Here is a 26,704-nt window from a genome sequence, read left to right as displayed (position 1 = left end):
GAGGGTCAGAAAACTAATGCATACTGTTCTATGATGATGAGTACAATGTTTTTGTCCAGTCATCATGACATACCAGATACAGTATTTTGTTGCTGTAAGACAAATGTAAACAATTGAATGCAGTGCGCTTCTTGTTCTCATTGCACCTTATACACTAATGTGGAATAGCATTACTATAAAATGCTTTGAGAAAACCTTTAAAATTCTCTAAACGCTTTATGATGTAAAATTTAAATACCACATTTCGTCCATCAACCTGTTGGAAGTGTGGTGCCACCCCTGTTTTGTACAATGATGTGTTTACAGAATTGAAGTAGGGCTTGATTGAAAAAAGCTGATTCACTCTTTTAGTTTCGCATTTTTTATTTGTAAAAAACATCAAAAGAGAGTCCACAAAGCTCCAGCCACCTACAGATTTTTCGTTTCATGTTGCAGCTCAAAGCTGCATTTTAAACATGCCACGGTCAAACATGCGCTTCAGACGTACAGTCATCTGAGCTTCAGAAATAAAGTCATGACATGTCACAAAAACGTCTCAAATTCCACACCGAATTCATGTCATGAAATGTCAAAAGGCCTTTAAAGGATCCGTAACATCAAACGCTGTGACATCAACATCTAAGAAATGCTCTGACATATGACGGAACATCAGAAGCATTGAGGTTTTGGGCAGACTCACCTCTCTTTTCCAGATGGGGGTGACTGTGTTGCTGATGATGCCCGATCGTTTCTCCTGACCGTGGTGGGGCAGAGCGGGGAATAAACTGTGCTTTCCAGGCTGGATGGAGATTTTCAGGTACGGATCAGGATTAAAGAACATCCCTTTCTTTAGCCCCACAGCCTGAATGTCTGCAAGATAGAAAATAACAGGAGGAATTTGTGAAAACATCCCAACCTGCATTCTATAGTCAAACTATAAAGGTAATCCAGATTTCATCTGTTTTTCTAGATCTAATGTATATAACAGTACTTGCTTTTTCTTACATACAGTATCATTAAACACGAATAGCCGAAAGTCCCCAGCAATCTATTTTTCAACAGAGCTTGCACATTTATTATTTTCATTTGAATCTATTTCTGCAAAATGTAATTTTAATTCCTTTGTGGATTATGGCTTTCTGTTGGCTTCTAAAGTTAAGGCACCGCTGTCCTACATACAACTCAATAGAACCCCAAAATAGCTGCAAACATTAAATTAATGATACCATTATTAAACATGTGGCTGCAGGCTGTTAAACACCTCCCAGTACAGACCTAAAAGGTCCCAGTTTACACCATTATGTTAAGTACTGTTTTACTTAATATACAACTGCATATTTTCTAATTTTCTGGATTCTCTTGCTGTAGTTTTAAAACATCATTCATACAGCAACAAGGGATGTGTGAGGCTTAAAGGCTAAATGTATAATGTATGAGCCTGGGAATATAAAAACATGGTAAAATGTCTATGAATCTCGCAGGAGCTAATTATCTCTCCCAGTATCCAGACAGGCAGAAGAAGACAGCCCCAGGGGAGATGTGTCATTATAATCTAATAATCTACTGACTTCAGGTCTAGATACAGTTTATTCCTATCACAAAAAAAAATGTCAGATGCACCACTTTTATAGCGTGTATAAAGCAGATGTGCATACTGGCAGCGTTTCTGGAGTTGTGGCTCTCTGACTTAAGCAAATATAATTTACATTAGGGGTTTTTGGTCACAAATTATTCCTGTAGTTGTTATGTTTTGATGAGTTTTAATGTGTAAAATGTGTTAAACCTTTTTTAGGGGTAGTATTAAGGGGTAATATTGGGGCAGGATCTGTTTCGCCCAACTGCCACGATTCTACCCCCTTAAACTTATGCATGAATGCACATATTGTCAAAATCAATTAGTTTGATGCATGCACACAAGCAGCATGGTATGTCGCATGCAGAATGTCTTCATATTCACATAGACATACAGTATAAACAACATACAGTATATAGACGTATAGGTGCATCCGGAAAAAAAAATAATGTTCACAGCGAGTGCAAGCAACGACAGACGGCGAGTGCTTTGGAAAGTAGGAGAAAGTGACAAACCAGTATACGACAAGGAAGCGTTGTGTCCTAAATGACCAAAAAACACGTCAATTGCAGAAAAAGAGTTGATGCATCCACCAGATCGAACCTTTAAAACTGACATTAGTTGTAATTGTAAATGTGTTTAAATGGATTTAAATTGATTTCTTGTAAAAAAACAGCCACTCTAGCTACCCCATACAACCCTTTAAAATCAGCATATTCAGGTCATTTGTCCATGAGGCTGAAAGCAATCCTGTTTTTCTGCTCTCTTGGGGGTCTAGAGCAAACTTTTCCTCTCCCAGAGGTGATTCTTTGGCTGCATACCTTCTGTACAGCCACTAATGTGAATAAGCTTGTACTGTAACAGCGCTAACAGACAGACTGCAGAGTCACGACAGGAGATGTGCTTATGAATAAAATATACACAGAGCTAAGGGGAGGCCTGCTCTTACAGTCAATGCTTTGACCATCGTAACTGAATATAACTCAGAGGAGAAAAATAAGCTAGATAACAGGAGACATACTATTCATTTATTTAGTGCAATATTTTACATTTTCATTTACATTTAGGCATTTGGCAGACACTTTTATCCAAAGCGACTTACATTGCATCATCTTATACAGTTTACATATGTATCTGCAATCCCCTAGATTCGAACCCACAACCTTGCGTTGTTAACGCAAGTAGATTTTATCCTTTAGACGGAATATTTCAAAGCCATACGAAATTAACAAGTAAGTTTACAAGTAAAAAGGAATACAGAAACCATGCAACATTTTTAAAAGGTCTACATGTTTTAGGATCTGCTTGTTTGTTAAAAAAGAATGTCTCAGGCTACTTGGCTGTAACTCTGTTCCCTGAAAAAGCGGGAACGAGATGCTACGTTTCCAACACAATGGGAGAACGTCTTTGTTCGACCGGTTGTGAAGCACGTGTGTCAAACAAGCTAACATTTTTTGGCTTTAAATAACCTCGGCAGGTGACGTGGCTAATTACACCAGCACCTGCAGGTTATAAATACGCGTGGCGTGAACACGTCTTAAGGTTCCAACTTTGTCTGAAAGGACGTACGGCATGCCAACAGTGAGGCATTGAGGCGCAGCTTCTCGTTCCCGCTTTTTCAGGGAACAGGGCTACAGCCAAGTAACTCTAGACGTTCCCTATCAAAAGCTACTCTCGATTCTGTGTTTCAAACGCTATGGGAAAGAGAATACCAATGCCGCCGCACTGATGGTGTCTGGACCCCCCAAGGTTGTGTGGTATGTGTGCACAAGCCAAGAAGAGGGATCAGACGTGACCCTGGGATGTAGACTCCAGGACGTGTGAGGAGTCTACTCCCATAGTGTGAGGAGTAGACTCCCATAGGGATGTAGTGTTTCACACACTTGCTGCAAGGGGACATCTCTTGCTAAGGCCATAGAAGATGAAACCCCCCTTGCTGAATGAGCTCTGACTCCTAAAGGAGAAGCTTGACCACATGCCTCATAGGCCAGAGCAATAGCATCCCTCACCCAATGTGACATTTTTATAACCTGCAAGTGCTGGTGTAATTAGCCACGTCACCTTCCGAGGTTACTTAAAGCCAAAAAATGTTGCAGTGTTTGACACACATGCTTCACAACCGGTCGAACACAGACGTTCTCCTATAGCGTTTGAAACGCAGCATAGAGAGTAGCTTTTGATAGGGAACAATGATTTAAAGAAAAAGTTCACAGTCCTTAGTTATAAAAGGAGGCTTTAAAAGCCAATGAAGATTCAAGGGAAATTGTTTCTCAGTGCCAAACACAGGAACTGAAGAATAGATAATGGTTATTTTTATGAAGCACAGAGGCCCCAGAGAATCATCCGAAGCCCAAAGGAATACAATATTTATCTGTATGGGAAAAAACACGAGACAGTAAAGGCTTTGGGCCATAAAAGTTTTATAACGCAGACTTAAGAGTCAGTTTCCGCATTTTAAAACAGTATCAGGAATTTAAGTATAAAATGTTATAAATACATATCAAGATTTAATAATTTATGAAACGGAAACTAAAGTGACAGTATAACATAATGTAATTAATTTCTATGAGTTTAATGTAAGTATTAAACTTTACATTATACAGCCAGTCAAATTACAATTGACTACTGAATATTTTAAACTAAATAAAGTACAATCTTGTCATAATGTGAAGTGTAAGAAATACATGAATCCCATTTAACTAAAATAAATGTGACCCCGGACAACAAAACCAATCTTAAGGGTCAATTTTGTGAAACTTTTATTTTTACATCACCTGAAAGCTGAATAAATAAGCTTTCCATTGATGTAAGATATGAGGGTAGGTCAATATCTGGCAAAATTACAACTGTTTAAAATTCTGGAATCTGAAGGTGCAAAAAAATCTAAACATTAAGAAAATCACCTGTAAAATTGTTATTCAGAGGCGCTGTAGCAGGCCATTGCTAAGGAGAAACAATTTTATTTTGAATCTCTATAGGCTTACCAACGTAATGACGTTGTGGAGAATAGATTAACCCGAAAGCAGAAATTCTAAGCTTTACATAGATATCAAACTATTCGTCACTCAAACTTGAGTGATTCCCAAAGAGCGGGCAGCGGTGTGTTTCAGACCATTTTTGTTCGAGATTTTGCTGCATGCACTCACAAAAATAAAGTGTTGATATATTTACGGTACAAATAGTACAAAATATCTTCATGGAACATGATCTTTACCTAATATCCTTAAGATTTTTGCCATTAAAGAAAAATCAATAATTTTGAGCCATGCAATGTATTTTTGCTTTATTTTTTACAAAAAACTGCTTCTTGTGTGGTCCAGGGTCACAAATTATGAATATGCTTTTCTGAAAACGTTTTAAATTTTGCAAAAAATCTTTTGATATACATCAACATCTTAAATTCTAAACTCGCTAGTAATTAGTATCAGTTCAATGGCTTAAGGTCTCCAATAAACCCTTATATAAATGCACAAGTAAATGAAAGTATGAATTAAACAGTACAGACTCACCTGACAGAGAGAAGCTGATCAACCTCCTGCTGCCCAAAGTCTGAGGAACATCCTGACTGATGACAGGCTTCAATGCCTACCAAAGAGAACCAACATAATGAGCAATTGACCAATCAGCTGAAAAGAACAGAAAAATCACATGAATGAGAAACATGAAGTGTGAGAAGGAAATATGAGACTGGCAGCTGAAAACAGGAAGTAACTTCACAAAGGCCACACCCCTTCCTTTTTCAAACCCCTTACTCAAAGCCTGATATACTGTGCTTAAAGCCCATTATGGAAGCCTGAGCTTATGGTGGCGATCAATAGCATGCATTTATTAGGACTCCATTGATTCAGACTCCAGGAGAGCAGGGGACGATGCCGAGAGGGAGAGGGCTCGGGGGACAGTACTTCTCAGAAGAGGAAAAAAGTGCAGGTGGTCCACAGCTGATAGGAAACACCGGCACATGCCTTTAATCTCCCTGAGATTGTACAAGTGATCTGATCCGTGTGATTTTCCTAAGGAAAACATATTTATATTTTGTACACGACCTACAACTCCAGAAGCACAGACTGTTAAAAACAGAGCAGCTCCATAAGCAACCACACATATGAGACCGAATTCAATCAAAATAGATGCAGAAAAAAGGAAGAGCAGGTGCTTGGACCCAGTTGGTAACAAAGTGAGATACAAATCCTGTCGTATTGACTGTCAAATAGAAGAGCTGCCCTTCAAACATGACTGCTGGCTCCATGCAGAGGCTGCACAGATTTCTCACAAACACACACAGATTAAAAAGATCAGCGGGAGGCCTTTTGATTCTCAACTCCCCATCGATTCAAACAGGGTCTCTGGCACGGTCAATGCATGGCCGTCACATCGGACAGCAGAGACACGTGGGGTAATCGCTGTGGGGGATCAACACTGTGTCGTGGGCAGTTTGAGCTTGACAGACAGATTTGTTTGTTTAGTGAACATGTTTTTGTCATAAAACAACACACAGTTAAATGAATAGTCATTCTTATATTTCTTTATAAAATGCATTTCAGAAAATGTAAACATAGTTGTGGCAAGATTCAATAAGAGGAAGTAAGGAGGCAACGTAAAAAAATGTTGTGTTTGATTTTTCTATCAATGTAGTCTCAGATGTATTCATTGACAGTCATTAACCAGCTGGAATTCTTTTCTAATGGATGCACTATTTTGAGTTTCAAAAAAATGAAACAAAGACTAAAAAATGTCTTGGAGGACTTGAGGGGAGCTCATGATGAGAAAACATCACATTTTTTATTGAAAGATTATTTAAGGAAGATGCCATATGGTGCATCGTTGCCCTTGTACTAGTGTACCGGTGTGAGAGGAGCTAACCGCATCCAGAAGAGATGATGCATAGCCATCCAAACGCATACTGCACTTGGATAAACACTCTGCTGACAGGGAAGATAGATACTGAGATTTGCACAATGATGATACATGGAGGAGTGATGCTAAAGGTAATAGCAGCAAATGGATAGAATAGAAAAGAGAGAGAGAGAAAGATAGAGCCCTGGAACGGTGAGTCCGATTAAGCAAACCACACATATGCACAAAAGGTAGCAGTCACACAATTTTATACATAAAACATTAAATGGACTTTTAAACAATCAGTAGTTATTATCAAATAAAGAACACTTGAATGCTGTTTGAATGTATTGGCTTCTTCGTCACTCGTTTTGCATTCTTTCAAATACATGAAGAGGAACACTCCCAAAACACAAAAGGAGAATACTTCAAAACACAAAAGCATGCCTGCGGAAGCCATTTTCATGCAGAATCCCAAATGACTTGCATCACACATATTGCATTACTTTGAAATTACGCGACGCACGAAACTAACAAACCCACATCTAAAAAGTGCCTGAACATCCATCATATCTCACTCAACCACACTCCTTTCTCTCTGTGACTCATGAAGTACTTTCATATCCTCTCATAACCACAGGAAAAAAGATTCACAAATGACTTGTCAGGCTGTTTGATTTTCCATCCTAGAGCAACAGGATTAAATAGTGAGCAAATGGAGATTGTTTTAAATCTCCCACTTCCCGATTCTTCCTTACAGTTTAAGAACTGATTTCTTAGAGAACAGATTTCTCTAAGATTTGTATGAATGTCTATAAAATGTATATCAACAAATGTCAACAAATATGATCTAGAAACACTCCACAAAGGCCAAATCACATCAGTTTAAGATATTTCTTAGTTATTTTGTTATTGCTCAAAGTTTGCTCTTTTATTGTTCAGATGATTTGATGGAGTCTGAGGTGTGTTTCATATCGCTGTCTCAGATGTTTCTCCTCAAATTGCGAGGAGCAAAAACAGAATGAAATTGAGCTCACGTTGTGAAATGTAGAGGTAAAGTAATTGGGTTATCTCTTGATTTTGTGAGATCTCTTGTGGAATTTTGAGACATTCGTGAGATTTTTTGTCAGGAGACATTTCTGGGAATTAAGCAAACGGACCCAAATGGCTCGCCATTTTATCTCATTTAATGTGTATGAGAAATAACCTGGATATTAAAGAAATTTCATCTGTGATTTTCTTTTTTAATGGTAGGACACCGTTGAGAATAAAATGAAAGTTTAAATGAGAACTACCCAGTGTCCCATAAAAGACTTATCAATGCAGTATTTTCAGGTAGCTGTGTTGATTTCTCTTGGAATCTTCCACCATTGCTGGCTCTCCCTGCCAACAGAGAATTAGCCTCCAAGTACATTCTGCTGACTACATCACCCTAGCCATTTGATACTAAAGGACAAAGTGAACAATACTGCATAAATTGGCTGCCACCAAACTGTCCTCTTAGGATCCTAGCTCAGGATCTTTATGTTGAGGGAGAAACTGAAGCAAAGATATTCTTTCTTCAAAAGGTCTCCCTCCAACAGAAAGAGCAACAGACAGATTACCTTCAGAATCACAGGGCTAAAAGTCTACACTGTTCCCAAATACTACAAATCCCAATGGAGGTGAAGCAACCTTGACCAAGGTTCTGTCGAAATGGAAGATTAACCAACATTGACACTGACCATGAGGCCACAGTGACAATAAAACTATACTGGATGTTTAATTGTTTAGTGTATGGCTTGTGCTTGTGTTGTCCTACTCTCGCTCTACAACAGTATATACTTGTTGTTTGTGAATATGTTTACAAAAGAGAGAGCAAATATTTGTTGTATAGCACTGCAATGATAATAGAGAAGTTTTATTTACATTTACGAGTTTGGCAGAAACTTTTATCCAAAGCAACTTACATTGCATTATACTATACATTTGTATTAGAGTATGCGCAATCTCTGGCACCGACCCATGACCATGGCGTTGAGCTACAGGAAAGGTCTTTTTCTAGTCAAGTTAAGTCGTTCAGAAGTCGTGTCAAAGTGATCATTTACCCAAAAATGAATATTCTGTCAATGTTTACTCGCCATCTTTTCATTTCAAACCTGTATGACTTTCTTTCTACAGAACACCCGAGACGATATTTTAAAGAATGTTGGAATGGAGGTACCCATTGACTTGCGTTGGTTTTGTGTGTTTACAATAGAAGTAAATGGGTACTGCCGTTGTTCTCTTACCATGATTTGAAAATATCTTCTTTAGTGTTCTATAATAGGTTTAAAACGACAAGAGGGTGAATAAATGATGACACAATTTTCATTTTAGGTTGAAATATGACTATTTATTTAACACATTGTGTCATTTTGTGTTATATAAATAAAAGGGACACCACAAGTTGTGTTAAAACTTACAGATTGAGTTGTTTTTGACAAAACTATTCAATTCTAATGAATGTTTTTCTGTTCCAGGGCTGTGTTCAACAACTTTAACACACAACATTGCTGTTGTGTAACCTTAGCCTGAAAAATCTGCAAAACAAATAAGCTTCAAGACATCTCCCATTACAAAAAAATACTTTGGTTTTACTTCATTAACCATGTGATCATGATTGTAACCATAATGTAACCATGATATTTCTTGTAAAAACTGTGCGAATACAAATCATATTCAATCCAACAAAAAAATGGGTTTACAATTTTTACTATAACTGCTAATTTTCCTAACGAATAATAAATTAATGTTATTGACAAATATGATGCCACCAACATGTTACCTTCCTCCCCAGCTTCAATGTCAAGTAGAACATAAATTACACATTTACAGAGAAACAACTATTGACATTTAACTCTCTTCCCAGCTCTAGTAGTTCACCACTCTTGTGAAGATTCGATCCTAACTATTAAAATCAGATCAAAGGAGGGCATCTACCTTCACCCAGTCAGGTATGCAGGTGACAGCGATCTCCTTTTTCCTCCTCCTGGTCCGACTTGGCGACATGGGTCCAAACTCAGCTCGGCCCGGGTGATAATTCAGAAACAGAGCCCTGGCTAACGGCGCACGTCCATTAAGACTCGTCAGTCTCCTTTTGCTATCCATCAGTGCATCTGAATGTCCGCTATCCAACGAAACCATACGCTTTACCTGACCCGAGGATTTTCCGCCCCTTCTTCCGCCGAGGTTATTTTTAAACTGTATGCCCTGAGAAAGGGCACTGGTGTTGAGATCAAGTTTACTGGCTCTCAGCATTTCTGGAGACCACGCCAGCACAAAGGCAGCGGGGCTGCGGAAACTCAATCTCTGGCTTTGGCTTAGTGCTAACAAAGGGTTATTTAGGAGTGGTATAAAATCGTGACTATTAAAAGTCTGGGGAAAATAAAGAGGTATAGTGATTTTTAATGATCTCTGTGAAAACACACGCACATCTTCGGTCTGTCTCGCAGATGGAAGGTGTAAGGTCATAGAGGAATTTCAGCAAATAACAGGAGGTAAGAGCTTAATGATTGTCTCTTGTGCTCAAGTGGAGTGACCTTTACATCCATTCAATGTCTTAATCAAATTTATGAGAGAGAAGGGCAAACCATTATACAATTACGCACGGTCAGAACACAAGAAAAAGGACAGAGCCTCCAATTGTCCACTATTTCAAGGATTCTAAAACATTGTGCCAAACTTTGAATCCACACAGCCAAATCACCAATGTTAAAAAAGGTCAAATTAACACTCACAGCGTATAATACACACTGTGAGTGTTAATTTGTCATTTTTGAACACTGAAGATTTTACTGTGCATCCAAGCAGATTTCTTGAGCAATGTAGTTACCAAATCTAGTGAGCTGCCTCAATGTCTCCTGAAGTGCCCGAAATTCTATTAAAGGGATAGTTCACCCAAAAATGAAAATTGTCATTTCAAATCTGTATGGCTTTCTTTCTTCTGCAGAACACAAAATACATTTTGAAGAATGTTGATAACCGAACATTTATTCTCCCTACTATGGCAGTTAACGGGGGATGAGATGTGTTTGGTTGACATACTCACAAATATCTTCCTTTGTGTTCAGAAGAACAAAGACATTTATACAGGCTTGGAACAACCTGAGGGTGAGTAAATGATGACAGAACATTTTTACCTATTGTTACCTATATATTTAAAACTTGACATTGAATTCTTCTCTGAGGTCATAGGGTGTGTCTCTTCCCTGACCCACCTTCAGATCCATGTGATATTATCTGTCACAATGTGTTTTGACAAAAACAAACCAATGTGATGTGCATGTATCTGTGTTAGTGTGTGTGTGTGTTTACTCACAGACGCAGATGGGTTTCGCACCGTCACGCTGGGGGTGGTGGCTTGGAGGTCTCCACTCAATCCATGGTAGTATTTGAAACAAATCTTCGTCTCAGCTGTGCCAATGAGAGAGAGAAAAACAACAGAATCAGATGTAGGTCAATGCATTGTTTACTTACACACTGACCTACTAAGTCAAAAAGAGAGTGCATTCTGAGAGATTTGTAGCATGTTGTTGTTTTGGCTGTTTTTGTGAAAACCATTTTCGTTTGGTTGAATATCACACGAGGACTAGTGCTATGAAAGCTGACAGTTAAAGTGTGTGTGTGTGTGTGTGTGTGTGTGTGTGTGTGTGTGTTTGTGTGTGAATTACACGTCATGTCTCCCATGGAGCATGTTTCATATTTTGCGTTCATATTTCACTAATGGCACCCTGCTAGTGTGTAAACAGTTGTTAGATGTGTCACATGTGTTATTGTCACATATAATAATCCCGAAGGAGTGATGTGCTCTCACAAATACTTTCTGAAAACTTATCAAGTATCGACTTATTCTGTCAAAAGATCCTCCAAAAAAATGACACACTGGGCCTTCAAGGGTGATTTGGACACTACAGTAAATTTGCGATATAGCAGGTGTGGTTTCATCTTTGGTTTATGTTTTAACAACACAGATTTTACCAGTCAGATGAATAACATGCAGATCCATCAGACTTTAATAGTGAAGCATTAGCTTTGCAGTATTTCAATCCCAGTTTGAAAATGCCAGATCTGCACACGGAGGGATACTGAAGCAGTGAGCAAAATGTCACAAGACAGAAGGGGGTTGTCATAGAGTTTGTCGAGCAAGCAGCGAGACATTTTAAAAGCTTCAAAAAGGGAATCCGGTCGGTTTGAGATATAGCAAGATGACAGAATAAGAAACCAGATGTACAGTATATATTCATGCTGTGAGATTTGACAGCACACCAGACTAGATTCCAGTCATATTTCTACAATGAAAAAATCTAGTCATGAAAAAGTATGGATGAGCAAAATATTCCTGCACAGTAAGGACATTTATAAGAAAAAACTAAACAAAAATCCAGAGCATACGACTGAAAAGCGTTTTTTGCTAAAGGTTATAGGAGCCTATTGATTAGTGTCCAGCTTTGACTGAAATACTATTTGCCTGTTCCGAAATTAGACTTCTTGTATTCAATAAGGCCTTAACCACACCAATACGTTATGTTTTCTTTCTGTTTTGGCCTTTTGTTTACACTAGGTGGCATTTTTTGCTCTTTAAAGTGGATACATTTTTCTTAAGCAAATAGTACTGAAACAAACGGCTATGATCGTACAAAATCATACAAATTAACCACCGTGTCAGATTTTGGGAAACCGGTTCTAGCGTGGATGAAAAGCATTTTAAATTGTTAAAAACATTTTCAAATGCATCCGGATTAGTGTAAATATATCTTAATATTCAGAGAAACCCCAGACCAATTTTGAAGGGCACATGAATGCCAGGGGAAGCATTCGGAGTGCTTCTGAATGAACAGGAAGGGAATACTTACCCTCCATAAAGTACAAGCTGGTATCGATTCTCCACACAATCTGCCCTTTGTGGGAACCACTCACGCCACGGCTCTTATAATCCAGAAAGTTTTCTGACAGAACCTCATCTATAAAAGAGAAAAGATGCTCACAATGTCAAAAGGCAGTAAGTTGCGCTCCAGTACAAATCAACGATAAAATGTACTGTACATGACCACAGTCCACCACAAGCATACACATACTACTACAATCAGTTACGGGATACTGTGCTCTCCATAAATTGGCCAATAAAAATATCGTTCGATTGGTTATCCTTATATTCTCACCGATAAGGTACATGCCAATCCAATCGCCAGCATCCACTTCCTCTTTGATGTCCCAGCTTATGATAATGTCCTCTGATTGGCCGATGCAATAGAGGGAGGTGCTGACTGTCAGGGTGGAACGGCTTTGCAAAGACACCAAATCTGTATCACTAGTGGACCGTGGCAGACCAAGAGCAGCATTGGGGTGAATAAAGCCGAAGCGGGCCACATCCTTGCACCGCCGCCGGTTCTGGGAGGCTCGTGACGGTGAGGCCATAGCCGCCAGGCCCAGAAACCGGCTCTGGTACAGGTTCTGTAGAACATTAGTCATGTCAGATTATGAAATAGTATCTTTATGTAACTTCATGTAACAATAATTCTTCATATTTCGAGGAACATCTTTATAAAAACTATGTGTATTTATACTAGCTTAATATATAAGCTGAAAAAGTCATCAGAAATTACGTTGAAAACATTTCTCAATTGCTTAAATTATTTTGAAATGGGAACACTTAAAATGTAAAAATGTTATAATATCTTTGTAATGTTTGTATCTATGTAAAGTTGTTATAGCCCAGTGTTTCTCCAATAAATTGATATTAATTTGTATGATCTTATTCATACGTTTTAGTACGATTTGTTTTCGCTAGGTTAGGTTTAGGGGTGTTGTTAAGGGGGATGCTTCAGTATTGCTTTTTTCTCATCATCTTACATTTTTGTATGATTCACATCGTACAATTTCATACATGTTAGCAACCTTGTAAAATATTTATGAACATTTATGAAAATATTTTCGAATCCGCTAGTCTTAGACCGCAACAAGTCACTTTTCCATCATCGGGCCGAATGGTTCAAGAATGATAAGGAATGTCTGGGTATTTTTCTATTTTTCACATTTAAAGCACAGTTGTCTAACTGGGTCGTTTGGTTTAAGCTACATGAAATAAATTTGACTGACAATAGAAAAGTGACTAATGTTTTGTGGCCTGTTTAGGTGGGTTCTTTTGTCAGAGGAATGACGTTTGTTTTGCTTATTGACATACTGTACAATATCGGAGTGTGAGTCAGGAAGTATAGCACATTCCAGAAGATGGAAGATGGAAGATGGAAGAACAGAACATGCAGGAATCTCTGTATGGATGGAGCCGTGTTTGATCGACACAGCACTCAACCTGTTTTTCTTTCAAGCCATCGCTAATATACAGTATATATATTTTATATAAACAAAATCTATTCTTTATGTTGATGCAAAGATTTTTCCAATCAGGGACCAGAAAGCTTTCACATGGTAATGCACAATAAATTAGTTTAGCTTGTTTAAAATAACATTCAACTTGTGTTGAAATGAGATGCATATCATACTGAATATAGAACTTTTTCTTATTTTCTTACATCGACCATCAACAACATCTGTGTCAACAGGAGACAAAATTCCAAACATTCACATTTTTTATCGTTTCTGTATTTTTACGTGTCCTGTTAAGTCCTAACGGCTTGAGCACTATCAGCCAGGTGTGTTGAGATACACAAAATGTTCTTCTTAATGCCAAGAACACGCACGCACACACACACAGCTTATAACAGTAATGCATGTTGGAGTTCTACTCTATTAATCTGAATACAAACATTAATAAGGACACAAAATGACATACACAACAATTTTGTTACAGAAATTTAAAATATGTTTTCCTCATTATCCTCAAGGCAATGAACCATTAACTCAGAATGGAGCTTGCTTTGTCAACAATTTTATATTGAATTACTATACAATATCCATGAAACATTACTATAGCACAATACACAATCCATTATGTATTTCTTTTGATGGTCTTGAATATAAATGGAGATGAGGATGGTGATTATGATGAAGGGGAGTCTCATGCTGAGCCAATGGCAGGAGAGTACTGACCTTTACACTACACAGGTGTAGCAGCATTATGATTCGCCAACTCAAAGCACATCAAATCCTGAAGAGAAGGTCAGGGAGTTACTGAAATAGCATGACACAAATCCTCGAAACTTTCACTAGTCTGTTCACTAGTTCATTAGGAAACTCAAGTCTGACACTCTGACCTCTGACTTGTCTCAGCGGTTTTGTGGCCATACATTGGAAGTCAATGAGGTGCAGTGTTGTTTGGATACTAACGTTGGTTATCAAATATCTTCTGGGTACCACAGAAAAAAAGAAAGTCATACAATATTTCATAATATGGAAATATTCAACACCAAAACAACTTTAGCTCTGTTGAAAAAGATACAGGTCGGTTTTATAAATGGTCACGACACTGATAATGTTATCAAACACCGATAGACTGAAAATTGACAAGCAGGCATTTCTACCACACCAATGTCACGTTAAAACAAAACATTTAAGTTTGCCATAATTTTAATTTGGAATGTTTTTTTTCTAGAGTCAGATTCTAGTGTTGTACTATAACACGATTTAGTTAACAAGATTTTTTATTTAAACCAGAAAACCTTGCTGGAATGACTAAATTTAAGAAGTCTTCATTACAAAATAAAAAAAACTGGTAATGTCACAAAAATAAGCTGATATCAAGTCAAGTGAACATATGTTCCGTTTATTAATGGAGAAATATACAAACATGAACAATTGTTCAACCTTTCAAAACATGACAGTGAATAATATTTAACGCAGGTCAACTGAGTCCACAAAGTCAACAATGTCGCCTGACTAACTTTACTAAATAATTCTTCTTTGATGGATGTTGAGACAAATGATCACAGCCCAGCACTGAAGTTAGCAATGTAATTCCCTCCGGATCCACACATCATTCTTTTGGCAGAAGCCATTTATTTTACCATTTTATTTTATTTTCCTGTTGATCCACAAACATCAGATATGGCAAATGCTCTCATCATGACGCAATCATGACAGCAGACAAACATTATTATCCCAGTCCTGATCATTTCTCTCTTCACTATTTAAGTGAATTACGTCCAATCTAAAGCTGATGTGTTTAGCGGACGCCTGCTGTATCACTGTGCTTTAATGCTGTGAACAGGTCACATTTAACAGCATTGATTTTTCTCTTTAAAACACTAATAGATCAAGCAAAGAAGTGAAGAACCATCAGCCTCTAGCATCTCTGTCCTGTATTAATGTTATTTTAGAAATGGATACCAGCATAGAGCTAAACTTCAAACCCTTCGGGGTTATACTGCAGTGTGGATTGTCAAAATGTGTGATAATGGAGATCGTGTAAATATTGAATAAAACATGTGGTGGATGTGAAACGTTGTTTAGATGTCGCAGCTCTCATCATTTTTTTGGTGTCTTAAGCAACCCTGACAACCATACGATGGTCATGAATTGAACTGAATCAATTTTAGGCACTACAATTCATGATTGAGCTTGTGAGATACCACCCATGTGTAATGAGACATGAGCCATATGTGAGTCATGGCTTTGTCTCACCATTTGTCATGAATGTGGGACCACTATGGTGCTCAAAGAGAGCGATTCCCAGCAGAACAGGAGACATTACATGCATGAGCGCATTTAGCTCAGGGATTCCCACTGACACCGTGGGCAGAAATCCATTGAGAGTGACTCTCTTAAGGAAACATGTACATGAACACATATACAGTGCATGAGTCCTTCTTACTGTGAGTACTACTACAATTATGCAAACCACGGTAAACGTTTCGGGGTATAAAAGATACAACTTAGGTTTTATGATTAAAATCATAATCATTTTTTATCCCTGAAAGTAAAGAAATTGTGGTGAATAAAAACAAATATTTTACAAATGTTATTGCAAGTTGCCTTTTTTCCAAGTCGTCCAATTCTGAACTGAAAAACATAGCCATTAATCAATTAAAACATTTTATTTAACAATATTAAAATATGTCATTGCATATATGTAATTTAACATATTGTTTTGTGGAAAAGTTTTAATAAAAACATTTCTTGCCGTGTTGGGGAAAATTTGAGTTTAAAAAATATATTTTGATTAACTTTAATAATACTATCCCAAGGCATAATAATTTTTTATGCATTTCTACTGTTTAGCACTTTTGGTTTTAAAAGGTGATGTTGTATAAATAATCAATTGATTAATACATTTTGGGATTGTAGATCTAGCCTTCAATATCTTTTAGTCTTTAGCAATTCCCCTTTTGGATAAAATATAAAAATTAACTTCAAGTTTATGCAAACTAGCTTTTAATCCCTAACTAACCAATGTCTAACTGTAGTTTTTTCTGTCTGTTCTTCCAGACATGCTGTTAATGATTTTGTTTTAGAAATGATAAACGTTATAATAATAAATATGAAATACCTGAACCAATGCACCAATGCAAATTTCTAAAAAAGCATATTTGATATCTGCACAACATGGATGCACCTTCCCACATCGACCCCTCAGCACCTCCCAAAAACACACTCAAACAAACACATTGTTTTTATCAACTCAATGAACCCCATCGTTCTCACTGATCTATTACCATGCCAACAAGAATAGTGATGATATCGCTGCATGATGTAATTAAGGCTTACAACATGACCTTATTTCTACTGCCACTCAGCATATTCTCCAACATGAGGACTAATAGAGAATAAAGTGCTCATAATGATAGCAATCGCGCGCCAGCTCTCTTTACCCCTAGCCTTATACTTCTATTAAACCCTTAAATAGATTTCTTTAAAAGCTAACCAGGAGGTGTGAGTTTTTTTTAAATGTGCAAAGACCTGCAGGTTTGTCATCACCCTAATGGACTGAAATCCCATTCTCTGTAATGAGCAGTTTAGTTTACTTTAGTTTAGTTTAGTTTAGTTTAGTTTAGTCTAGTCTAGTCTAGTCTAGTCTAGTCTAGTCTAGTCTAGTCTAGTTTAGTTTAGTTTAGTTCAGTTTAATTTACAAGCAAGTGCTCCTCTATTTACAGGACACTTACAGTGTCAGCCTCATCTTGATTCAGACAGTTTGCATGTAAATTAACATGCAAAACCAGATACAAACCACTATGGAATTGACTACAAAGATCCTCAAAGGACAATACAAAGACAATAAAGACATTATTATGTTAAGTGTATCTACATGAGCCTCTGGTGACCTTGGCATCTGAATGAATAAACTAGACTAGGGACAAAAATTAAATCCTCTCCCAGCCATCTGTACATTTACAGATTCACGTAGAAAGGGAAACACATAGGGAATGGATCCAAGATCAAAAGAGCTGTGTAAATAATATAAACTTGTAACACAGATTTTAATACCAGCACTAACAGAATCTCCTTACGGCTTTTTGTTTTGAGTATGGATAGTACATGAAAGCGCACACAAAATGTACTAAAGCAACAGTAGCCTTTCAAAGAACAATGTGAGAAGCCTGCAAGATGAATAAAGCTCGGAAGCATCTTGGAAGAGCCGTCCAGAGTCTGGGACTGTAGTGAAGCGTGACAAGGCTCGCTCATGTGGGGGATTGTAGCATATATAGGTCAACTGCACTCATGAGGAGAGCTTACGAAGTTACAGCATGCTCCCTCTGGCATGCTGTGTGTTCTCCCATTAGCAGCCATCATGAGCAGCTTTCAGAAAAGACAAACTATTTTCATTAGTAAAGGCCCTGTTGCCGTCTGTTTTTCTGACCGACTTTAACACGGTTGGTCTCGAAAAAACCCTCTTTTGTGATATAGCGTCATGCAGTTAACACCGATTATATCTGAGGTGTCAAATTGTAGATATATTATTTTATTTTGCTGTGTATTTTGTGGTATGGTGTTAATTTGTGGAACATGCAGATGATAGAATAACATAACAAAATCTTGGTTAGCATATATTTACTAATAACAAAATATAATTAATAGACGAATGCCAATAAATTATAAATATTAAACATGAGCTTGTTTTGTGGAGGACAACACTTGAATGCGTGGATTGCAACCTGTAGGTTTGGTAGGAATGGCTTTCGCCACCTATCCCAAAATGAGTTGGAAAGGTGTTGAAGCTGCCGCCATTGACAACTTTCTGTGTGAGGAAAGCTGCTGGAGTGAGAATAAATGACTCATCAGGGTCCGTTTCACAGGAACAGGGGGCCTGGCAATGACAATGGTGGCTACCTCTGCCATGAAAGTCACCAGCACTACCTTGTCTCTCTTCTTGAGGTGACAATCCAGGGCCCAAATATATCTAGTCCGACACTGGTAAAGGGAGGGTCTGTTGACAGGCAATCTGCTGGAAGGCTGGCCATTTCCCGCATGCTGAGTGGAGCTCTGAGCCGTCTGCAAGTTACACACTAATGGATGATGCTACTCACCCTTCATTTCCCACCAACTATACAAAATCCAGCTGAACGGACAGCTCCTTCCATAAAGTCCTGATGGTGGTCATGCTCGTGATTGTGCCTGATGAGAAGAGTTGCAATGTGATGCTTCTCAGGAAAGGATTCTTTTATCCTGATTAAGGCTTGAATGTCGAAGATGCCCTCCAGCTCTCAGTAGACCTTTTGTATCAACGAATGGATCCAAAGTATGAAGAGGACAACTTTTTAAAATCCTTTCTTGCTTTTGAAGACATTTGATCTCCTGACTGTAAACCTCTTCTTGTACTGCCTTGATGATGATGGCTGAAGGTTCTCTGGATACCTCGACTGTGAATTCTGATTTGCAATAATGCCAACCATTGAATGGACTGTTTCTTTTTGAAGTTTTGGCTGCATGAATTATGCGAGTAAAAGCACCTGATAGTGACTTCCAAGATGAGAACTTGGTAAAACCAAGCTGGCTGGATGAAGTTGTAGTGCTTATAGTTGACACTTAAGGCAGGACGTCTGGGTTTGACATCGGATCAACAAGGTCGTAAGTATAACAGGTCTGTATAGAGCTCTGTCTAAATAGCCACTGCAGGTGAAGAGCTATTCCCAAAGACGTGGACCCTCATGCAATAATCTACAATGACTTTGGAATGGTCATTGTCTCGGAACCATAGAAAACGTAAAAAGTTCCTGTCTTCTTCCCTCACCAAAAAAAACAATAGAACATCTATCCAATGCCCACTGTGAAGGCAATGGCTTTTTTTTAAGCATCCTAGGGTTTCCCCAAAGAATACACACAGCAGTGTGTTGTTAAGGTCAGGCCCAGTTAAAAGCACATCATTAAGTGATACACCATGGTATTTGGCACTGGAGTCGAAGTTTCCCAGACTTACGTTTCTAACAATAAGCCATCCCAATTCAAACTTCTGTGCGTAGGGTAGGTTGTGTGAGCCATTTACCTGTTTACAGACCTTATGAACCCTTATGATGTCTCTACCAAAAAGATGCATTAGGGGGGGTTGCGGGTCCTGTTCTGGAATGAGGTGTGCCACAGACATAAGGTGTGCGTGACGGCGAGTCCAGGGTGAAGCGCCGTGTGGTGCTTTTCACTTTAATATTCAGAACATTGAACTTTAATCTTACAGTTCTTTGCAATATACAGTATGATAGCGAAGAGCACCATTTAAAGCTCGCATTATTCTCTTTTAAAACTGATTTTCGATCTTTCTCAGAAAGCTCTTCATTTACGCAGTGGATGTGTTTATTTATGAAGGGGACATTTTTGAAGGGCTTACCAATATCAGTGAGCACTGTCTTGTGTCCAGAGATTTTGTGTTGTTTACTGGGCTTCCAAGCTGTCTTCTCAATCCTGGGAGCCATGTATATGTGAGAGATCAAATTTAAGCTTGGTCATTCCCAATTCTAGCCTCCTGACTAACAAAGTTTACAAAGCAGGTAAAGGGAGGATATGGGACATGGTGCCCACTTTTCATGCAGACAAAATGGTCCTTCTGTACTATTGGGTTGACACCTCTTGCTGTGTTTAATATAGCAAGGCCAGGCAGGTCTCCTTCGGCCTTAGCCAACTGATGTTCCATTAGTAGATCTCGCAACTTTGTCAGTTTTGGATAATCTTGATTAGCTATTTTTGGAAAGCTGTCGATTCGTTTGAAAAAAGCATCTTCTACCACTTCTGCTGAACCATAAGTTTTTTCAAGTCTATACCATGTATTAGCCAGTCCTGCTTGTGGATTGTTGATTATTATTGCCTTTATCTGTTCCACATACACTGCCAACTCCTTGCCAAGCCACTTCAGCAGGAGATCAATTTCTTCACTTGGTATGATGTTTAAATCGATGGTTGCACTCTGAAAAGAACGTTTTCATCCTCGGTAGTTCTGATGTGTTTGGACAACAGCAATGGTTTGGTGTGAAAGGAAAGGTTTGGCTTCAGGTTTAAGAAGCTGAAGCTGAAATGTAGCTTGAGCTTGGTTCTGCTTTTGGGGAAACATCCTCTCGTACTTTGGTTTGCTCAATAACATATTGTTCAGTGAGTTGTGTTGTGTTGTTTCCAAGGGGGTAGAGTTTAAATTAAGCCTGCATCTATGTTTCTCTATATCTTCCTCAATAGCAGCTTCAACCACCTCTGCTTCTGCCATGGCTGCTGCGGTCTCTTTCAGATTCTCAAGCATTTCCATTGATGCCTCCAGCTTGGCTTTTTGTAGCTTTAGATTAGCTTCCTCTTCAACAAAGGCAAGATGTACATTTGCTGCTTCTGCTCTTGCTCTCTCCTTGGCCACTGCTGACACAGTTGATGATGTACATGAAGCACTAGAGCATGTCTTTAATGAAGATGCTTCTGTTGCCATGGCACAGTCTCATGGTGTAGCTCTCCACACAGTGATAGTCTGATAATCACTCACTGGCTGCGTGTGTCAATGCTTTTATTGTTATATGTCGGCCTGCAATGTGTTATCCTGCCTTTTAAGCATGGTTTCACTGTAGTGTCCCAGTATATGTTCTGTTTATAACTCGACAGCCAGGTAAACATTTCCAACACTTCTAACATCAAGATTCTGAAGACAGTTGGCCCCTCGTCATCAGGTTAATTGACATTGCATGGAAAGGTGAAACTGGAACATATATAGGCATAATTAGTATTTTAATTAGCTAGTTCTTTATATGAACGAATACGTCAACTCAAATTATATTATTTAAATCCCCGAGTTTTACTGTTACAAGTTTTATGTAGTTATTAGACACTTTGAATGTGTTTGCATTATATTCTTAACCTGTAGTAAATAATAACATATTTATCTATACTTATAATATTAACTTTCAAGGTCTGGGAATAATACAACAGTTAACATAATATTATACTAGCACAATAGTAATTTACATTTGGCAGGCGATTTTATACAAAGCAACGTTCATTGCATTATCCTTGACATTTGTTTCTAAGTATGTGCAATCCTCTGGGATCAAACCCACAACCTTGGCATTGTTGACACCATGCTCTTACCACTGAGCTAAAGGAAAGTTACAGTAGTAATGTACTGTAGATAGGGAATAAAAGACATAACAATGAATCAACTTCACAAAACTACAGTCTCCAAATAATGATCCGCAATCGTAGATGTTGTTAAAAACAATCAAAACATAATCACCATGCTACAAAGGACATATGATAAAATAAACAAACTGCTCTCTGTACTATGTTAAACTACTTCATGATTAATGATCACATGACAAAGGTCCTTGCTGCAACCAAATATTCTTAAAGGTGCATGGCCATATTTAAAACAAAGGATCACTTAAATGGAAATAAGACCTTTTATATAGTACGTGATAAACAAATAACTCAAAACTTTCAAAAAATATAGTTCTTATAATGTTAATGTTTGTATTGTATATCTGATTTTTCTTAGTTATTATTACCCAACATGTTTTTGTCATTTTTATTACTTGGAATGCACAATAAAACATGATTATAATTTTTTAACTGAGTTGTCTGTTTTTGCAAATGAACTCTTCACATCTCTTTACAACAAGGTTAGAGTTAGTCTATAGTCATTGCAATTGTTGTTTTAATTAAGTTGTATAAATAATATCTTGCAAGGAAGCAAAAATGTGTGTGCATGTAAATACATTACCAATCTAATGACCGTCCCAGAATACAATGGGTAAATAAATACCAGCATCTCCTGGCTGACAAACCTAATGGACAATCCTGGAAATCACTCCGGTAACCTCGCAAGCAATAAAGACCAAACCCACTGCATTATAAATGTAAGTCTTTCTCATATTCAACACCCTAATAAAATGAGTTTGTTCTCCCTCTAACTACCTTAATCATTTTAATGATTTGTAGCTTACCCTGGCTTTGAGTCAGGATTTTTATCACTTTTGATAAACGTATCTGCTAATGAATAGGCCTAAATGTAAATTATATAACTAGATAAGTGCACAAATACTGCAAGCATATGATGCAAACAATGTGTTTTGGCTGAAAGTTTGAAAGTAGGGAATTTGGAATTTAGAATTTAGATACACTGTGCTTATTGACACATGCTACAATTTTGAAACCACCTCTAAACATGAATTAGGCCAAATTACTGGAAGAAACGGGTATCAGGTGACCAAAGCAGACGTTTTGAAGTGGCTTAATGCACATGATATGACAAGAGTATGTTTGATTGGGTTATCCTCTGTCCTATTATGGATGAAGTCAGTAAGAAAGGCTTCATATTACCATGCAACACTGACTGGAACCTAGCAAATTGAATCCTTGGCGAGAGATGTCTGGCTGCATTATATGCTTTAAAATCATAAGGGAAGTCTGTGGGATAGCGTTACATTCAGCACAGTGAAGGGACAACAAGTGTATGTATTATCAATGTTAAAACTTTATTTTGAACATCATGTCTAGTTCTGTTAGTCTAAGGAAAAGTTATCGAAAGTTACGACAGAACCAACATTCATTTAAGTCAAAACGCCATTCTAGTCTAAGGAGAATTTGCACACATTACATAAATGATTATAAAGGGAATTACTGATCGAAATCTTTGTAAATGAACTACAGTAGGTCTTTTACTATTTTGTGTTACTGTATATGCACATTATATTAGCTACACTTGAACCCAGATGGCTGCAGGAAACGCGTAAAGAGCATCATGCTCAAATCCACTACGTCAACATCACTACCCTGTGTCATGTGCTTTTCATTGGAGGGAAGACAGAAGGCAAAATGACAGAGCAGAGAAGGAGAGATCCCCGCTATACCCACCAGTCGCACTGTGAGTGTCTATTAAGAATTATCATCAATTCACAAATCAGACACATGCACGCTCTTAAACACACGATACTTGACACAATAGCATCTTTAAACGACTGGCTGCTTTTACTGCACATATACACATCGACAATGAAGAGCGACATTACGCACCTGAGACAGTACGATCTGTCTGTGAATCATGCTCCGACCGCGAGCCTAAACCCAAAGTCGTCTATTACGTCCACAAGTATTCAGTGAACATCCATTTTGACCCGTACAACCGAGAACCCGCCGTCCGACGATCGCCACTCTCTCGCCGCATCAGCACCACGGACAGCAACCAATCCCGAGCCGTCATTTTCTCAAGCGCACTGCTGTGACTCCGCCTCCAGCCTGCCTCCTACCACCAAGCTTCGTCTGTGTTGTTTTTATTGCAAATAAAATCCCAGCGCAAACGTTGCGGTGAATTACGTGGGAATAAATTAAAGAAATTTATTTAAAACGTTATATAGCTCATAAACAGTACATTGAAATATTTTCTAAACATTTACATTCATTTGAAAGGACAACAATACAGATGTAACAATGCGTGTTGGTGGAAATATGTACATGGAATATATTACAATTATAGCCAAATTAAATGTAAAAATGATTTCATAATAGCCTACTTTTAGTGTACTCGGCAACATGTGTTAGAAGTGAATTAGATGTATTGTACCTGCAATAAATAAAAAGAGTGAAGTGAAACTACAATACAGCACAGTGCACTACAGCTCGAGTTCATTTACTTCTGGAAAGGATTTTAAGTATGTATACTTTCTGTGCTTTGGTACAGATTTTTTTATATAATTCATTTACAAAATCCCGACACCCAGGCACAAATTTAATAGATCTGTAAGCCATGCTTTATATCTTTTACAATTAGGGTAATATTCAGTCAGATGCACTGTGTTAATACAGTTCAGTAATATTCAAGAAATATATACAGTATATCCCACGTGATATACCTGGCTACTTCTTATGCATTATGGATCAGAGGAGAGTGGAATTCCATGTTGATTGGATAAATGGCTGTTAAATGTATTCAGACATTGATACATATTTGTTAAAAACAACAACAACAACAACAATAAAAGGAAGTTATTATGGGCAATTGAATAAATTGGAAAAATGCAAAATGGTGAATAAATGATTGGCTAAAAATAGGTGACGTAATATTTTAATTTAACAAAGCTGGCTTGAAGAAAAAAACTTGAATTGCCTCTTGAGGTCATATTGGACGACACAACGAAAATAGAGCAACATAGACCTCTAGTGGACACTTACCAGTATCGCAGTTTAATGCTTACATTCTGTTTCCAATCATTTTAATTTATTGAAAAGGTCTAAAACGGTTGAGCAGTAAGCACACAAAGGGTTGAGCAGTGAACATACCCCAGTACACTAATCTATCGATTTTGAGTGCTATAACAGAAATGCCAGAAAAGTGTTATTTTAACTAAACTAAACAAGAAAAAACTAAACAGGAGTTTAGTAATGCGTTTAGAACTTCACTAAACAAACGCATGAAAAAAGTAATGCTAAAAAAGCTTTAAATTTAATAATTTAATCTTATTTGGCTTTCAAAAAGATTTGCAGATTAGATGAATTGGAGATGCTGGCTTTAGGTGTGTACAAGAGAGTGAGTGAATGAACTTAATGGTTCTTGCCATTAATGTAGCAATTGAGGCTGGCATGCTGTAAAACAAGTAAAACGTGGTTCTTTTGTAATGTGTTAATTGATTTATCTGTGATTTAACATACCTTCGGTTTCCCACATTAGGAACTTGTGGTTAAAGTTTATTTTTAAAGAAGTTCCAGCTTTGGATTTTCGGAGAGACTAAAATGATAAAGCAGTGCTGTGCAGTCAATATTGGACACGACATGAATGGCGCAGCAATCTTACGTGTGTAAAATGTAGATATGTTCTGATTATTTGTTAACTAACGTTACGTGTCTAACCAAATTCACAGAAGGCTCCAACTAAGTTTACTATTCAATCATAGCAGTGGGCTTTTACTTCCAAGTCTTCAATGCGGCACACCCATTAAACAGAGCGATTGTCAAGCTGGCCTCAAAACCCGGGTAGAAAACAGCCAATAACTTATTGATTTAGATGTTTACGAATGTAAAAACCACGCAAACTTCATAAGTAGACCACAGAAAACATTATAAAATAATAAAAATGGCCAGTTCAGGACACCTTTAAGGTCTGGTAATGTTTTGGGTTCTATTAGTTAGATGGCAACCAATAAAATACCGTAAAAAAGGGTACATATGTTTTGTAATTGTAATTGTATTAATAGTAAACAGTTGATGTTTGCATTAGGCCTAAAGCTCTCAGAAACCACAAACAAGAGCGAATAGGCTAAAGACACGTTTAAAACAAATAAAAAAGAGAAAAGTGACAGGTAGACAAATGACAGGCACCATGTAGTATGTGACCAGAAACAATAGGCTAACTGTTCCCTCCCTCCTGTCAACTGTGTTGGAAATCTATCCGGTGGCGCTACGCCAGATAGTAGCACATGAATTCCTCTAGAGGGCAGTCTGGACATTTCTCATTCTCCCCTTTTCCATTTTTCTCTCTTTTTCCCCTTACTCCATTTCCCTCTCCTCATGAAACTCTTTCGAAATGCAAAAGAGTGTTTGTCTTTTCCACAAGTGCCACCACTGAACCAGAAACAGAACTGCTTGTATCCTCTGTACGGGAGCTCGTCTCATCATTACTGGCTGAGAATATTACTACATCAGGCCTGATGAAATAGAGCATCAGAGTCCCTCCCATCCGCATGAAAAGAGCAAATCAAACAGAATAGCGAAGAGAATATCCCTGCAAAGTGCTTCCTCTCAGATCAAAGAATGAAAGGCGTTGCCCCTTATTCGCTCACAATGATTTGAAGTTTTGCCATAGTGCTTCAGAGGAGAAGACTTCAAAAACAGATTCTTGAACTTCACCTCCGCTTCCGTCTCCTTCAGGACCTGTGTCCTTGCAGGGTTACACTACAGGAGAGGAACATGAAATAGATTGTTCCATAAATGTAATGGTTGTACAAACCACCTGATGGGTTG

The 26,704-nt window shown here is 37.9% G+C and overlaps 1 protein-coding gene across 1 annotated transcript in view; it reads right to left on the bottom strand.

The window, feature by feature from the left end:
- Positions 1-23,794, bottom strand: part of hecw1a (HECT, C2 and WW domain containing E3 ubiquitin protein ligase 1a) — a gene marked incomplete at both ends in the record, with an annotated part of 50,968 nt that extends 27,174 nt beyond the window's left edge. The window contains 6 exons of the mRNA XM_079487936.1: positions 680-849; positions 5,062-5,137; positions 10,725-10,819; positions 12,259-12,366; positions 12,565-12,856; positions 23,765-23,794. Of these exons, the coding sequence (XP_079344062.1) occupies positions 680-849; positions 5,062-5,137; positions 10,725-10,819; positions 12,259-12,366; positions 12,565-12,856; positions 23,765-23,794 (771 nt within the window). The remainder of the gene's footprint in view (positions 1-679; positions 850-5,061; positions 5,138-10,724; positions 10,820-12,258; positions 12,367-12,564; positions 12,857-23,764) is intronic.
- Positions 23,795-26,704: the final 2,910 nt, after the last annotated feature.

The sequence above is a fragment of the Barbatula barbatula genome (genome assembly GCF_947034865.1).
Source record: "Barbatula barbatula genome assembly, chromosome: 23".
NCBI classification, from domain to species: domain Eukaryota; kingdom Metazoa; phylum Chordata; class Actinopteri; order Cypriniformes; family Nemacheilidae; genus Barbatula; species Barbatula barbatula.
Note: the sequence above shows the minus strand (reverse complement) of the source record. Positions and strands in the feature narration are given on the sequence as shown.